Genomic DNA, 16,389 nt, shown 5'->3' on the forward strand with positions numbered 1-16,389 from the left:
TAACATCTGAACATGGATACTCAGTAACAGACCAGGGTAGTCAAAATGTAGTTACAAGGTTTATACCAAACCAGAACTACGCAGCATCCTACATTTTCACTGTTACTTCTTAGAGGCAAGCCCTAAATACTGTCATTTGTGATATATCACAAGCATTGGTTTGTTCCTTGGAATTCAAACTTTTATTTGAAAGTTGACAAGAAGCTGTTTTGAAAATATAATCCAAAAATGACACAACCATATTTCTACATCAATATTCCTGCTAAAAAAAGAAAGAGAATCTTAATTTATCATCCATATCACTTAGGACAGTTTCAGCTACAAGTAACCAAAAACCTACATAAACCAGCTTAAACAAAGAGCCCCAATATGTTCCTTTCCATGCACTCTCAGACCCCTCTCCTCACACTTTTTGGCCAGAATTGATTGCATATTCATCTTAAACCAATCCCTAGCAAGTGGAGTGTGATGGCCAGATTGGCTGGAACGAATAGGATTTAGGATGTATCCAAATCATGAGGGGAGGCTGGCCACTGACGCAAAGCTGAGGCTCTGACATAATGGACCAAGGCAGAGGGGCACAGCCTAGTGGTTAAGAGCATGGGCTCTGGAACAAGCCTGCCTGAGTTTAAATCTGGCCTTGCCATTTGCCAGTCATGTGCCTTGAGCAAATTACTTAACCTATTCACACCTTCATTTCCCCATCTGTAAAATGGGTTGTTAGGAGGAATAAATGTTAGCATCTGTAAAGTACATTGCTCCATGCCTGGCACATATTAACTGTAATATGTGTTTGTTAAACAAAAGGCTCAAAAACGTTTATTTGGTACACAACCAGTATGTTCAGTTTCTTGGAATGAACGCAGCTTAACTTTCTGCTCAAATTGTTGGAATGGATAATGCAGTTGAAGATATCTCTTTCTGAAGCAGTTTCACTTCTCAGGCTGTCGCTGACAGTCACTTATTATTCCGCTGAGGGAACAAAGCAATGAGAACCCACTCACAGAGAAGCCTAATCCCACGAGGCTTGTTGTCCAAAGTCTAAGGACATTTGATCTTCATCTGGATGAAGAAGAGATTGCAGAGGAAGGAGCCAAAGAGAGGCAAGGCATAGACGTAAAGACACTGTGTCTTTCACTCCTCCACTCTCCCCCGCTCCCCCCGACCCCGCGAATGTCTTCTCTTTGAAGCTGAATATACATATGGATAAAGAGATCTAGCAGTGATATCAGTAAAATGGTAACCAGTTCACAATACTGTGCCCTTTTTGGAATGAATTGTGAATGAATGAATGAATGAATGAATGGCAACTGGCTACCAGAAGACCTTACGTTGGGATGAGGGCTCAGCTTGAGCACCAATAGCCCTTAGCGACTGTACATCTACCTTTAGACATTCTCAAGAACATCCCAGAGAGTTCTTCTTCTGCTTCCTGCTCCCAGACCTTGAGGTGGTGAAAACCCAACCATCTATCTACATCTAGCACCCTCAGCACTCTCCTGGCAGGTGGGCTATGCTGACTCCCAAAGGCATACCACAGAAGGCTGGACAGTTAGCAACCCAGACATAAACAGTTGCACAGCTATGAAGTGTTTAAGTTTCCTGGGGCTGAAGGACACACAGGATGAGTGGGAATGGGTACCTACATGGTGTGCTGCCAGGCCCAACACCTCTGTGGAACAATTCCAAGCAAAGATCCATAAATGTATGGACAAAGTGGACATAACCACCCATTAGAGCTCCAGCCACAGAGGGGAGCTCAGCTAAGCTTCATCTCACTCAGACCCTTGGGCACATCCTCCTACTCAAGGGTCCCTATGTCATTGGGTGTGAGGGTGTGAAGGGGCTGATTTCTTTTACTTCTTGGTCACCTGTCTTGTCAGAGTCATCCCACAGGGTGAGAACAAACCATACAGAACCCTTTTCCCCACTCATGCTCAGTCATTCTGGACTCCCTTTTTTCCCTAAGACACCTCATCTGAGTGTATACCCAGGACCTCCTTGAAGCTGGAAAGTCATGCATGGGCTACAAGGAGCCGAAGAAACAGCCTTGATACAGGCTGACTTACAAGTGTCACAATATATGTATGAATATCACAATTCTGGTGTAGTGTCTTTGGTAGTTTTTCTTGCCTCGATGACATTGTTGATATGTATTATTTTTATTGAGGTAAAATTTGCATGCAGTGAAATGCCCAGATCTCCCGTGTACAATACCCATGTAGCCACCACTCCCAACAAGATAAAGAACACCTCTATCATCCCTGAAATTACCCTCAGACCCCCTTTCAGCCAATCCCCCCTTCCACTGCCACTGTTGTTCTAATTTCTACTGCCGTAGATTCATTTTAAGACTTGATTTCAATTGCCCTTCAGTGGATTGCCCTGCACTTAAAATAAAATCCATTCTCCTTACAAGACCATGATGTAGCTATTGCTGGCCTGACCTCTCCAACCACATCGATCTTCTTGCTTACTATGCAATTTCTCAAACTTGCCAAGCCCTCTCATGACCTGCGCCTTCCTATACACCCTTCCCCCTCTCTGAAACTCTCCTCTCCCAACTCTGTTTCTTTACATCAAAGGGCTGGCTGTTTCCATCCTTCAGGTCACAGCTGAGAAGCCCTCTTCTAGAAACTTCCTGAATCCCCTCTCAGTAGGTGTCCCCCCCCCAAAAAAAAGCCCATTTCCTCCATCACTTCAACTTCTTCCTTTCCTCATTGCTCTAGCTGTTTGTGTCCTGGCTTATTGGCTACCTCTACCACTAGCTTGTCCACTGCAGGCATTCATTCATCCATTTACTCCACAATATCTGCTCAGTGTTTACTCTGTGCTAAACACTGTTCAAGGTGCTGGGAATACAGCAGTGATACAAACAGAATCTTTGCCCGACTGGCTTACATTCTAGTAGGGGGGAGACAGACCATAAATGAGTAAGCAAAAAATAAACAGTGGTAGGTCAATAGTGATAAGGTTTATGGAGGAAAATAAAGCAGGGAAAGGACACAAGGACTTCTCAGACCAGCAAGGGCCATTTTATCTCAGAATGAGTCCTCTCCAATATGACGGCATGTAAGCACAGACTTGAAGGTAGAGAGGGAGCAAAATGATTTATGTATCTGGAGGGGAGGGCATTCCAGGCTTTCAATGGCAGGAACATGCCTGGCATGTTCCAGAAATAGGAAGGAGGCTAATATGACTAGAGTGGGGTGGGCGAGGGTGATTCTCACAGTGACCGAAGGGAGGGGTTCTTCCATGGGTGATGATGGGATGCCGCAAGGCCATTTTGAACAGACTTGTGCCTTTTCGCTTGAGTGAGGTATGGGGGGAGGGTTACTGGGAGGTCAGTTAGAAGCTACTGCAATCTTACACTGGGGAGGTGACGGTGGCTCTGGCAGTAGGGGTAGAGGTGTTAAGTAGTGATCATCTTCTAAACATCGAGTCAATAGGTTTTGTTTATGGATTGGAAGTGGAACGTAAGTGAAAGGACATGCAAGAGTCAGTGTTGACTAAGGAGGAGCTGATTTGGACTGGGGCTGGGGTCTATTTGTTCACTTTTAGATAAGCTTAGTTGAGGATGTCTATCAGAAGTCCACATGACACCTACCCCCACTCCCAGGCAGACTGGGGATGTGAATCTGGAGACAGAACTGAAGAATGGAAGACACACATTTGGGAGTTGACAGTCTATGGATACTCGTAAATACAGGAGACTGGGTGAGATGTCCATGAAGGTGGCATTGTTTCTGTTTTTCACTACCTTCCACCCAGTGCCTAGAACCCTCAGCTATGTGATGTATAAATGTATGATCCAAGCAACAACCCACCCACGTTCTTTCCTGCAAGTTGCTTTACTGAGCTACTGTCCACTCTCCTTCGAACTATAGCCACTGCATCCTGCAAAATGTCACTAAGTTACAGAAACCAAACATCAAGGTGACCTTATCCATTTTCTACACACTCAGATGGATTTTCACATCTCACTTCGATCTCATTAGAAGGCAAGCCCTTGCTTATTTGCATTCATAATTCATAGGAAGACAGAGGGTGCCGCTCAGTACAAAGCCACAGGACAGAGCGGATGGCACCTTCATGGAGGCTGCCCTGAAATCAGGAAGCTGACGTCTTCACTCCTATCTCCCCACCAATGGTCGCCTTCTGTCAAGGAAAAAAGTTCTCAGAGTGTGTGTCATGATGGGAACACAGAGCCACATCTGCAAAACTCAAACTGCAAGCAAGCCCCCAGGCTCCTGTAACACCAAACGCCTCTGTCACTGAATTCGGAGTCACCGAAACGTGACTGTCAATGTGTCCACATTTCACTGCTAATGCCTTGTTTACTCTGCATTATTAAAACCTTCTCCCTGCAGCTGTCTCCTATTAGTGCCCAGGTTCGCAGCACATCAGTATCCACAGGGTCGCTTCTGGGGTTCAAAGACATTCATAGGTATCTGATACAGAACTCTTAAGACATTTTGGATCACAGTTTGGAAATGTGAAGGATGGAGAGAGGAGAAAAGAAAGCAGGGCTGCTGGGAGTGGCATCACGATGCCCACCCAGGAACTTGGGCAATGAATTTTTCAGGAGCTGGGGAGGCCGGTACCTTTGCTGTGATCTGTTTCTCGAGTCGTAGCAGTGTGCCGGGAGCCTGCCCCCAACCCACCCTCACCCTCCCAAAAGCTCACTTGCTCTTGATGAACTATTTATCTCTTTTCACGCCACATGCCCAGTAGTAGGGAGGAGAGTCCTGCCATTTAAAGAACGTTTATCGGCTCATGTTCCAAAAGGTAGCCCTTGTGATATACTCTTCTTTATTGTACGTTACTATTTCTGACTCCAGTTCTAGCTTTATTCCTACATGAATCCCAAAGAGTACGTGGAAAACTTGGTCCTGTGTTTTCAACATGATTTTAAATCATCTGGTCACGTTCTCACACATTTTGGAGCTGTCCCTTAGGTCCCAAGCATCTTCTTTTCCTTTCCTTTACGAAACTTCTACATAGAGTTCTACGCTCACCCCAAAAGTCTCCTCGTTGACAAAGAGTATTTGCTGGTTTAAATTCCAGCTCTGTCAATGGACTGGGTGACCTAGGTCAAATTAATTATTCTTTCTTTCTGTGTTGCACTTTCCTCTTTGTAAAGTGGGACAGAAGATGTTAACTCCGTAAAGTGCTTGCGAGTATAAAATGGGATGAGGCACGAAAAGGACTTAGCATGGCACCTGACGTGCTGCAAGCTGGCTCTGTTTTATTAAGAATGACTGTTGTTTTCTCTGGTATGATATGGACTCATATAGAAAGGACAGTATCTCCAACAATGTCCCAGATGTGTCACACTCCTTTCTTCCTAGACTAGACACCATGAAATGATATTCACTCTCTCTTTCCAGATGAATAAAATATTCAGAAAATAAAATTAAATTTCTCTGTATAACTGAATCACAGAATAGTGGGATGGGCCATTTGTTTGCAGGGACCATTTGGGAGGATCTTCCTATTCTTTGCAGACTCATTTATGCCCTGTATGGTCAGGGTACCTTAGCTCAGCTGATAGCTGTGGACACACGACTTGGTGCTGGTGGAAGGGGGAGGGGTTTGTTGGAGAGAAAAGCCCCAAAGGTGCCATTCCAACTACGCTTACCAGCGTTGCAAAACCAGCATACACCACTCCACCACGCTCACCCCCAGCTCCAGGAGTAGCGCAGAAGAGCCCAGTGCGGCTGCTTGCTGTCCCTTTCCTTCCCCAGCTGCTGTGGACCTCTGTTCAGCCGCCAACATGGAGGTGGTAGAGGCCTGCGGAGGCTCCCACCCTCCACATGGAAACGAGCGCACAGACTCTGTGCACTCCCGCTCAGTTCTGCTTTTTCTTTATCCACCCTATCGCCTTCCTTATTTTTCCTCCATTCTTTGGGATTGGGGCGAAAAGTGTAGGTGCGATCTTCAATACAAGAGTGGGTCTAATTTAAAAGATTTAGGGACTAAGGTCTCCTACAAGGCCCACAATGCTATGTCCCAGAGCAAGGTTTGCTCGTCCCTTGTCTGGCCGGCAGTGAGCTATGTTTTAGCCTGGACAAGAAATAGTGGAGAGGGAAGGCAGAATAACCATGATGGAAATGAGGGCTGGAATAGGGCCCACAGTGGAAAGTGTCCCATCAAAGTGACTCCTTTCAGCAACACGCACTGGGTCTACAGAAGGCCTGTTACCTGGAAGGAGTGACACATGAAACCGCTGGGTTTCTCTAACACCTCAGCAAGGTGGACTGCTTTATAGTCTGGGACACGGGCCAGGGAGGGTGCTGATGGAGAGATGTTAAATAGTGGGGCTGACTGCTTCTTAAAACCGATGAACTCTGAAGCCAATTCCAGACAAAAACTGTTTCCTCCCATGCATGAAGTCAAATCAATTAGCTCAGATCATGCAAACCCACAGTTAAATCAGCCCTACAGTTTGGGCTCAAGAGTTCTGGCATCTTCTATTAAATCAAACAAACAAAAAGACAGTAGGAGGAGAGAATTCTGTATCCTATAATGGATGTGAGAGACAGGCTCTTTTTTTGTTTCAATTTTCATAACTCAGCACTGTTCCTAGAACCAGTATAAATTTTGCTTCATGCATAGCTCAGCAGTTCTGTTCAGGACAACAGGGCCAGACAATGCGGTAGCCCCTAAGCTCTTCCCTCATACCCAGTGTGTTTACCCAGTCGTCACGGAGGAGAGATTATAACTGCTATAATTAAAAGGTTGCACCAGAAGGCTGTATAAAGGAGTGGCTAAAACATGTGTCAGATCTGCAACCCTGCTACTTGCTAGCTGCATTCCCCTCACTGAGCCTGTTTCTTCTTGTGCAATGTGAGGATTTCACAACAGTCTCATCTTTCAAGGGACCTGAGTTTTAAAGTCAGTGCTTAATACAGTAACCAATTACAGACAAATTACGCTGTTTCTTTTTAAGCATCAAATGAAAGAGTTGACTTGCACTTAGGAACTGCATTGTATGAAGAACACGTAGCTTTAACTACTCTAAGTCTAGGGCAAGAATTCAAAGCACCAAGAGGTTCTCAATCTGAGAGACACATGGGCCCTGAGAGGCAGTGGGGGACTCTGGATTTATAGCCCTCAGCCCTTTCTCCATCCGGGGCACCCACTTTTTGGTTCAAATGTCAGGCAGAACTGGCCTGAAATCACTAACGCACACTTTCTTCCTTTCTCTTGCACACTACCTTCCCCAACTCTCATCTTCTCCCTTGTTGGAATTACAGCCAGTTCAAATCCAGTTTGATGCAGTTCAACTAGAATACACGCACCAAAGGGACAACTTGCAAGAACTGAACGAAATATGCATCTTTGCCTGTAGCCGGGGTGCACCCTTCACATTTCTCTTCCAGAGCCGGCCGGCCGCCAGCACTGCTCTGGAGCCTGCTGGCCTCCCGCAGCTGCTGCCCCAGGATCAGCTCTTCCCGGCAGCTCCCAGCCCATTCGAGTGTGGGGAAACCAGAGCCAGTCCATTCCTGCCCAGTTTGGTCTCCTCTGATGGGCAGGGCAGTCTTTGCCCTGGGGCTCTCCTGCGGGTGTCGTGAAGACTTTTTCAGAACTGCCCTACATGTCGAAGGTGTCATCCAATCCTGCCTTCCCTTCCATCCTTACCCTCTAAGATTCAGATCAGCATCGTGGTTTGAGGCTTTCCCCAATTCTGTCTTGTCACCTGCTTCCCAGAGGACCTGGGCTGACACAACGTATAAAGTACAGGGCATAGAAGAAAGTTCGGGAGATGTTAGGTGTTACCGTTAGAACAATTAGGATTTGATTAAACTAATGACTCCACTAACAGAAGACACTCAGAGAGGCGCATATTCCCATGATGACCTGATCCAAGAGTCCTCGGTAGACTCTCAGGCCTCGCCTAGCCTGTCTACCCCGGTGGCACCATTCCAAGGAGATCATTCTGTTTTTCTGAATGCTTCACGGTGCAGAGGGAATTTCAAAACCCGCTAGAAGATTTGGTGAAAGCTTCAGAATTAGCTGGAAAAAATGGGCCTCCACAGCCCTCTGTCTTGGCAAGAACAAACACCATGGTCCTAAGAGCCTTCTTAAAACAAGTATTGCTGAAAGCCACATTCATTAAACAACAGAGCCTTTCCCGAGGGAGTTCTGTGTGAAGTCATTATGGTCTACCTAGTGTGTGTATTCCTGGTGCACACGGGACATTGATTCGTCTTGCAGAGGAAAATGATGGTCAAGGCAGCAAGGGAAAACATAAGGGTCTCTGAACACACCCATCAATCTGCAGCCCTAAAGCACGGCCACTAGAGCAAAAACACTTTTCAGTGACAGGTCCCCCAAATACTGTTGAAAACCCTCTTACGATGACAGCTATAAACTCCATTCTCCTGAGATCTAAGAGGCAGGTTCCAATTCAGTGACCACAGCCTTCACATAGTAGCTATCAACAATATGATAATGGCTTGTGATGAAGGTGTTGCCGATGTTTGGCTTACCGCAGCAGAGAAGCAATGAACAATCAATGGCAATTAGGTGCTTAATAAAACCACTTTGGAGACGCTGCTGCTGAAAAGATTGTCACAGGTCGCACAAGGGACTCAGCAATCAATCCCAATGAAGCCCATGGCTGTTTCTTTTTGAAAGCACTTCCTCCATCAAATACAGACTATGTGACTTTTGCTCCATCTGAAGGAAGGGGAATCTACTTTGATCTGATTACTCACAGAAAAGCCACAGGTACAATGATCACCGAAGTAGACCCTGGACACACTTGGGTCAAGGGCAAGACTGGGGAGAGGTAAGAGGAAATCCCAGTAATAACCTAGAAAGGGAAGAGCAGACACCCATCACAACTGCACACTCCCTGCCTTTGAGGAGGGGAAAATGATATCGAAGTATTAGGAAAAACAAATGGGATTGTAGTTACCTATCTCTCTACAGATTACTCAGTTGAGGTTTCCAGTCCTGTTTCTATTATACCAAGTCCACTCTCGCTTGATACATCTTTTGTACCAGAAAGAACACTGGCTGGTGAGCATGATAGACCCAGGCCTGAGCATGGTTCTGAGCCTTCCCTAACTGTGTGGCCATAGGCAACCTACTTCTCTCAGAGACTCGGTTTCCTCATCTGGAAAACAGAAATAAGAATAACTACCCGACAGGGTTTTGTGAGACAAAATACCCACATGGGTGTGAGAAGCCTCAGCAGATTTAAAATCCCAACAGATTTAAAATCAACTCATAAAGCTTAGCCTGTATCCATTTCTCTGTCCCCGTGGCACCATTCCGAAAAGATCACTCTGCTTTTCCTCACGCTTCGCTGTGCAGAGAAAATTTCAGCTATCATATCACATGTGACAGATGCACGGCCCAGAGAGCAAAACTGCTGTCCTATATTTATCATTGGCCCTAAGAAATAAAGATGAGGGATTTTTTTTTAATACTACAATTGTGAAATCTCACATTAACATTAAAGAGTTTGGGAAGTATCATAAAAAATCCAGAAGATGGGGTGCCTGGGTGGTTTGGTCGGTGGGGGCGTCCGACTCGGTTTTGGCTCAGGTCATGAGATCAAGCCCTGCATTGGGCTCTGCACTCAGCAGGGAGTCTGCTTGAGAGTCTCTCTCTCCCTCTGCTCCTCCCCCAGCTTATGCATGTGCTCTCTCTAAAATAAATAAATAAATCTTTAAAAAAAAACCCACAAGATGGCTGGGTAACCTCATCATCATCATCATCATAATTAACATCTCATTAATTAATTACTTTATTAAATTCTAGACACTATTTTAAGTACCTTACATTGATTACTTCATTTAATCCCCAGACTACTCTATGAGGTGGGAACCATTATTCTCCCATTTTACAGATTAGAAAACTGAGGCACAGTGAAATTTAGTAACTTGTACAAGGTCACACAACCTGCAAGTAACGAAGGCTAGTCTTGTATACAGGCATTTTGATTTCCAACCCTGTGTTCCTACAAGTATGCCAAAGACGGGACTTCCGGAGTGGCTAGCAAAGTTCTATTTCCTGACCTGAGTGGTCTTTGCTGTATATTTTATTCATGTGGTTTTCTGAATCAGTTTTAATCTATTAAAAATAAAAAGTAATAATACTAGTAGCTAAAATTTTGTCACTTGATGCTTTGGGCAAAAATGGATGTGTTTTGCAATCATAGGCACAAAATGATGGTTCTGCAATATTGTAGTATTTGTCTCATGGGGTGCCTGGCTGGCTCAGTTGGAAGAGCGTGGTGTGACTTTTGATCTTGGGATCATTAGTTCGAGCCCCATGTTGGGTGTAGAAACTACTTAAAGAAATAAAACTTAAAAAAAAATTTGTCGGGCGCCTGGGTGGCTCAGTCGTTGAGCGTCTGCCTTCGGCTCAGGTCATGATCCCAGGGTCCTGGGATCGAGCCCCGCGTCGGGCTCCCTGCTCGCCGGGAAGCCTGCTTCTCCCTCTCCCACTCCCCCTGCTTGTGTTCCCTCTCTCGCTGTCTCTCTCTGTCAAATAAATAAATAAAATCTTTAAAAAAAAAATTTGCCTCAGATGTTTAGGACCCTGGCACAGAAGGAAATGGAAATTGTATTTTTAATGTGTGGTAGGAGGTGCTGTTGTTCAAGAGAGTCCATTGGGAAATGGGGAAATGGTATAAGGGAAGCATTTTTATTTTGGCATGCTGAATCACTCTATGCCTTGACTCAACACTCAATATTTTTCTCAACATTCATTTACTTCTCTCTTCACATATTTGTCTCCTAATTTCTCTTTCTCCTCTTTCTCTCATCCTTTTCTCTTCTTAGCCTCATATCCATATCCTTCTAGTTCCCTTCTCCTTGTCTCTTTCCCCTTTTATTATATAGAACTTGAGAACATTTCTTATTGGTTTTATTTATTGATATTATGATGTGTTGCTTAGTCTTCATTAAAAATTGTTGACTAGATGGTAGACAAACTTCAATTAATCCTCCTGAATTAAGTTTTCATTGACACGGGTACCCCTTGATTGACTTCTATTTTCCTAGCTTAATGGTTAATACAAAACTTTGTACCTTAAGAAATTTTAGGACTGGAAAGATTACCATGTTATGGCCTAAGAGGAAAATGAAGTTTATGGGCATAAGTAGCCCAAAGTAATCTTACTCCTTATATACTTCTTGTTTTTTTTCTTTTTTTTTTTTTTTTCTCTCCTATAGACACCCAGCAGAGAAATCATATGCCAGGACTGTTTCTTAGCCTGTGACCCAGTTAGGGATTAATCTTGCTATTGTAAAAGAGGTCTATGACAAGGACATACATTCAGAGACTCCAGCACTGTATGTAAGGATGGGCCCGCAAAGGCTGGGTGTGGCCAGAAAGATCATGCCCTAAGTCCAGAATCTCTGGGCCCCATTCCCAGAACTAATTTGTGCACTAGGACATGGCTCAAAAAATCTGATTACTGGGCAGAAAAGTATATTTTTAAAAATCTCCTTCTCTCTGCTAAAGAGACACTTGCATTCTTTATTTAACAGCTGAATCTAGGGTGCTCCTCAGTGTAGCATGTATCATCTTCCCACTTGAATAAGTACTGGGCACTCCAGCCCTTCCCTCATCAACACAGTCCACACCAGAATCTCAGAACTCCATGGGGCCCTGCCTGCCCCTGGCACCTTGGAAATAAAGACCCATCACATGGGGCCTTTATAACAAACCCTTGTCCCCCAGCCCACTTCGAGTTCTAAGACTTCCTTGACTCTCTCTTTGGGAAGTCACAGCCTGATCAGGACCTCACACAGTTCCACTACATCTGCTGGGGAGCAGCATATACCTGTTGGAATGTTCTGTAAGCAGGCCGGGATCCCTCATCCTTGACCTCTTCCCCCGGGGCTGAGAACACTATTTCTTCTTCCTCCTCCTCACTGTCTTCAGAACAGGAATCAAAGGCATCAGTATAATACTCTTCAGCCATAAGCGGGTCTTCTGGGATCTCTGAAATAAAGAATAAACAACAATCGGGTCCTACCAGTCATTAAATTATAATAAGTCTAGGACCCCCCCCCCATATTTTCCCAGAGATGTATATTATGTTTGCACTGACAAAGCTTTCATGGAGTGTAGAGCTGAATCTCAGCTTCCTGAAAGTATCTGGTTGACTTTAATAAATACTCAGAAAAATTAAACCAGTAGAGGAAAGGAGGGATGACTCTATTTGCAACCATATTTTGAAGGTGGAAGGATAAAACCATGAAACAAGAAGAAATGATCTCCTTTAAAGTCTTTACATTCAGAGGCATGAATCCTTATTACAAATGACGGGATTTAGGAGCAAATGCCAGATGAGATGCCTTGGCTGTGGGACCCTATTACACACCCACATTAAACTTTTGCAGAGGCAGTTGGAATGGAACTCTGTCAGCACTCTTCCTGGTTGTTTCTTTTTTAAAGAAAATATGAGTGGTGAGACAGGCAAGATGGATAGGATATATAGCAATGGCATTTGGGCAAGCTGAGGAAAACATTATGGTTCTTTCCCAACAGACTATGAAGGCTTTTGAGATGGAGTTCACTCTGGGACCCTGCTTACTCACCTCTATACGTGGCGTTTACATATTTTTAAGATTTTATTTATTTATTTGTGAGAAAGAGAGAGAGCATGCACAAGCAGGGGGAGCTGCAGACAGAGGGAGAAGCAGGCTCCCCACTGAGCAAGGAGCCTGATATGGGCTCGATCCCAGGACCCTGAGATCATGACCTGAGCTGAAGGCAGACTCTTAACCAACTGAGCCACCCAGGTGTCCCTATTTTTTTTTAAAAGGAAAGACCACCCATTTAAGTTGATGCCAAGAAGTGGCTATCTAAGTCATTTGATGCAATGTTATTACTAACTAAAAATGTAATTGGTGCTTATAATAGTTTTCAGCCAAGAAAGGCCAAGAATGGATCACAAAAAAGCACAGTGATATCAACCCCAATTTACTAATGAAGGCCTAGAAACAGGGAAATACCACTGGGGAGAGGAGTGAATTACAGAGTGACACCCCTCCACATTAAAACCATGGGCATAAGGGTAACCTAGCAGGGTAGGTAGCTATGAAGATTCTGTAATAGGATTCTTATGAAAGCTTTGCCTATAGGCAAACTTTATAAAATGTTCAATTTCCACATCTGTAAAAATGGACTTTTCGTTAGCTGAATCCAGAATCCTCCAGAAGTAAGATACTTAGTGGGCTACTTTAAAATCTTTGCTCCCTATGGTTTCCCATAAAACACAAGAGGCAGTGTCATGGCATCAAAATTAGCTCAAAAGACAAAAATAACATATACTCAAAACTGCCTTTACCAGTTCCTTAGGAAGGAGCATATTGGGCATTTCGGTAACTCCAGCACAGCCTGTTTTTCCCTTCAGATCAGTGGTTTTCAGTTGAGCAGCAGATGAAATAGATTATTTGTATATAGGGGTCACGTTTTGTAAAAATCTTTATTCAACTCACACTCAGAATGGCTCAAGGATCACAGCAAGAGAAGTTTATGAAAACTAACATCTACCGAGAAGATAATTCAAGTCTCTAGTGTTGTCCTCAAGTAGGGGCATCTGCTGGCTGAATGGAATGGTGGACAGGATCACGTGACTTCCTGCGTCTCTTCCTCCCCCTCCCCCTGTGTCTCTCTCTTTCTTGTCCATTCTCTCCCCCTCTTCCCACTCCCTCCTATTTCCGCTTCCTTTCCCAGAGGCTCTCTGTCTCTTTGACAGTTATTCATTCATTTACTTATTCCCTATTTTCTCCTTCTTTCCCTCTATTCCTCTTCTCCTCCTCCTTTAGCCAGAATATTTGCTTTCAAATTTGACTGTGACACAATAAGAAATATCATTTCCATTTTGTTGTTCAGCACACAGAAATGTGCTTGTATTTGTGTATGAATATAAATATATTTATAGTTGAAATGAAAGTTTCATGCATCAAGATTTATCCATACTTAAATATGACACATTCTGGTCTTTCACATTCTATTCAATTTTTTTTTACAATGCTAGTTGCAACTTGCTAAAGTGATTTTTCAACACACAATCTGAAAAACACCTGTTGAGAATGCTGGCTTTAGAATCCAAAAGACCTGCATTTAAATCGAGGCTCTAATATCAGCTCTATAACAGGCATTATTTAAACTTCCTGCACTTCAGTTTTCTCATCTGTAAAATGGAGATGATCATAACCATCTCTTAGGATTGTTGTGAACATTAAATAGTATGATGGATGCAAAGCACTGTGTACATGGTAGGCATCAAATAGATGTCAGTTACTAACATGTAACACAAAACTCTCTATATGTTTTGCCCATAATGCACATCAGGAAGAAATATAAATATTAGACGATCACAGATATATACCAAGTTTAATTTTATACACACACACAAAATAGAATCACTTCTCAAAATCCATAGCATACCCATGTCAAATGGGCACTAAGGCAACGGGCCAAATCATACAGACAAACCATTCTCTTGATAAATACTGAGCCCCACTTCCCATAACATGGCTCCTATGCACAGTCTTAGTCTCAGAGGAAAGACTCTCTCTCACCAGGGATCCCCTCCCCCGAAGGAGAGGAAGGAAAGAAATGGTCGGGGCGGGGGGGGGAAGTGCCATCGTGGCACTTATGCCTCAGTCAGGAAACAGACTGGGATGAATCCACCTCCAGTATTTCTTAAACAAGCACCACTATCTTGGTGCAGCTCAAAAAAGAGTTCATTTTCAAAAGGAAAAGTCAAAAGAAATGTTAAGTCTGCTCAAACTGTGTTTGTCAAGCTATGTGTTTTTTGTACGTGGGCCCAATTGGAAGCCTTGTTAGGCTAAGGCTCATTTCTCCTGTCATTGAGGGAAAATGGTCTGTGATAAATAGCTTTAATTTCCTCGCACCCTGAAGTCAGCCTCATAACAGATGCGCTGGAGTGGCATTCCAGATCTCTACTAGGCTGGGTGGGCAGTGACAGTGTGTTTATGAAGGAATCCAATTATGGCTGCCTCAGCCTGAGTACAGTTGCTGCAGATCCACGACAGAGAAAAAGAGAAGAAATCACCCTGTTCCATGAAAAGGATGCTGTTTGCCAGACCCTTCAATTAAGACCTTAATAGGGGCGCTTGGGTGGCTCAGTCAGTTGAGCTAATTGAGCCACCTGGGTGGCTCAGTCAGTTGAGCCAGCGACTCTTGGTTTCGGCTCAGGTCATGATCTCAGGGTTGTGAGATCGAGCCCTGAGTTGGGCTCTGAGCTCAGCATGGAGTCTGCTTGAGATTCTCTCCCTCTCCTCTGCCCTTCCCCCTGCTAGTGCTCTCCCCCACTCAAATAAATAAATAAATAAAATCATTAAAAATAAAAAAGACCCTAATAAACCCCTTCCTCTAAGACTTCAGTGAGCATCAGGACCACTTGCATGGATTGTTATAACACACATCACTAGGCCCCACCCAGTTGCTGATTCAGTAAGTCTGGATTGAGGCCTGAAAATGTGCATTTCAAACAGGTTGCCAGGGGATGCTGGTGCTGCTGGTCTGGGGCCACAACATCCAAACCACTGTTCTAGGATGTCACCAGTTCAAATAAAAGTACTATCATATATTATTACATAGATGTACTATAATAAAATACATAAGACTATAATATCTCTACATTTTCCAACCTTATATATTATAGACCCCAAAAATGAAGAAATAAACTTTACTTTAGAAGAGTGCAAACTGGGGGTGCCTGGGTGGCTCAGTCGTTAAGCATCTGCCTTCGGCTCAGGTCATGATCCCAGGGTCCTGGGATCGAGACCCGCATCAGGCTCCTGCTCCGCGGGAAGCCTGCTTCTCCCCCTCCCACTCCCCCCTGCTTGTGTTCCCTCTCTTGCTGTCTCTCTCTCTCTCTCTCTCTGTCAAATAAATAAATAAAATCTTTAAAAAAAAAAAAAAGAAGAGTGTAAACTGTTGTGCCATTACTTTCTCAACTACTCACAATTTCTGTGAAGTTTTAGGGCACTATTCCCGTTTTACTGACGGGGAAGAAGAAAGCTATGATGAGCAGCCCAAAGTTACAACACTTCATAGTTTGCAAAAGCACATTCATATCCATTATTCCATTTAATCATTGCAACAGTTATTCAAGTTAGACCAGGACAATGATTTTATCTCCTTTTTCAGATCATGAAAATGAAATTCAGACAGCCTAAAAATCAACCGAAAGTCACATAGCTGTATGCAGGGTGGACACTAGATTAGAACACAAATAACCTGAATCCTATCTTTTTCCCATTGAATGGCACTATTTCGTGGTTAGCTAGGGATTTTCATGTTTGCTAGTAAAACCAGGTCATGGATAAAAGTCAGGATTGTCTTCCCCCACCACTCTGAAAGATGTTGGACAGCAAGGGA

General features: G+C 43.9%; 1 protein-coding gene across 4 annotated transcripts in view; it reads right to left on the bottom strand.

The window, feature by feature from the left end:
• The window catches only part of NEK11 (NIMA related kinase 11), a 240,926-nt gene that overhangs the window by 81,179 nt on the left and 143,358 nt on the right, over positions 1-16,389 (bottom strand). For all 4 annotated transcript variants that reach the window (XM_064587979.1, XM_045903791.3, XM_064587970.1 and 1 more), the window contains exon 13: positions 11,810-11,970. In XM_064587979.1, the coding sequence (XP_064444049.1) occupies positions 11,810-11,970 (161 nt within the window). The remainder of the gene's footprint in view (positions 1-11,809; positions 11,971-16,389) is intronic.

This window comes from Mirounga angustirostris, unplaced genomic scaffold (assembly GCF_029215605.1).
Source record: "Mirounga angustirostris isolate CCGP_5_RB_7025 unplaced genomic scaffold, mMirAng1.0.hap1 SCAF_1, whole genome shotgun sequence".
Lineage (NCBI taxonomy): Eukaryota > Metazoa > Chordata > Mammalia > Carnivora > Phocidae > Mirounga > Mirounga angustirostris.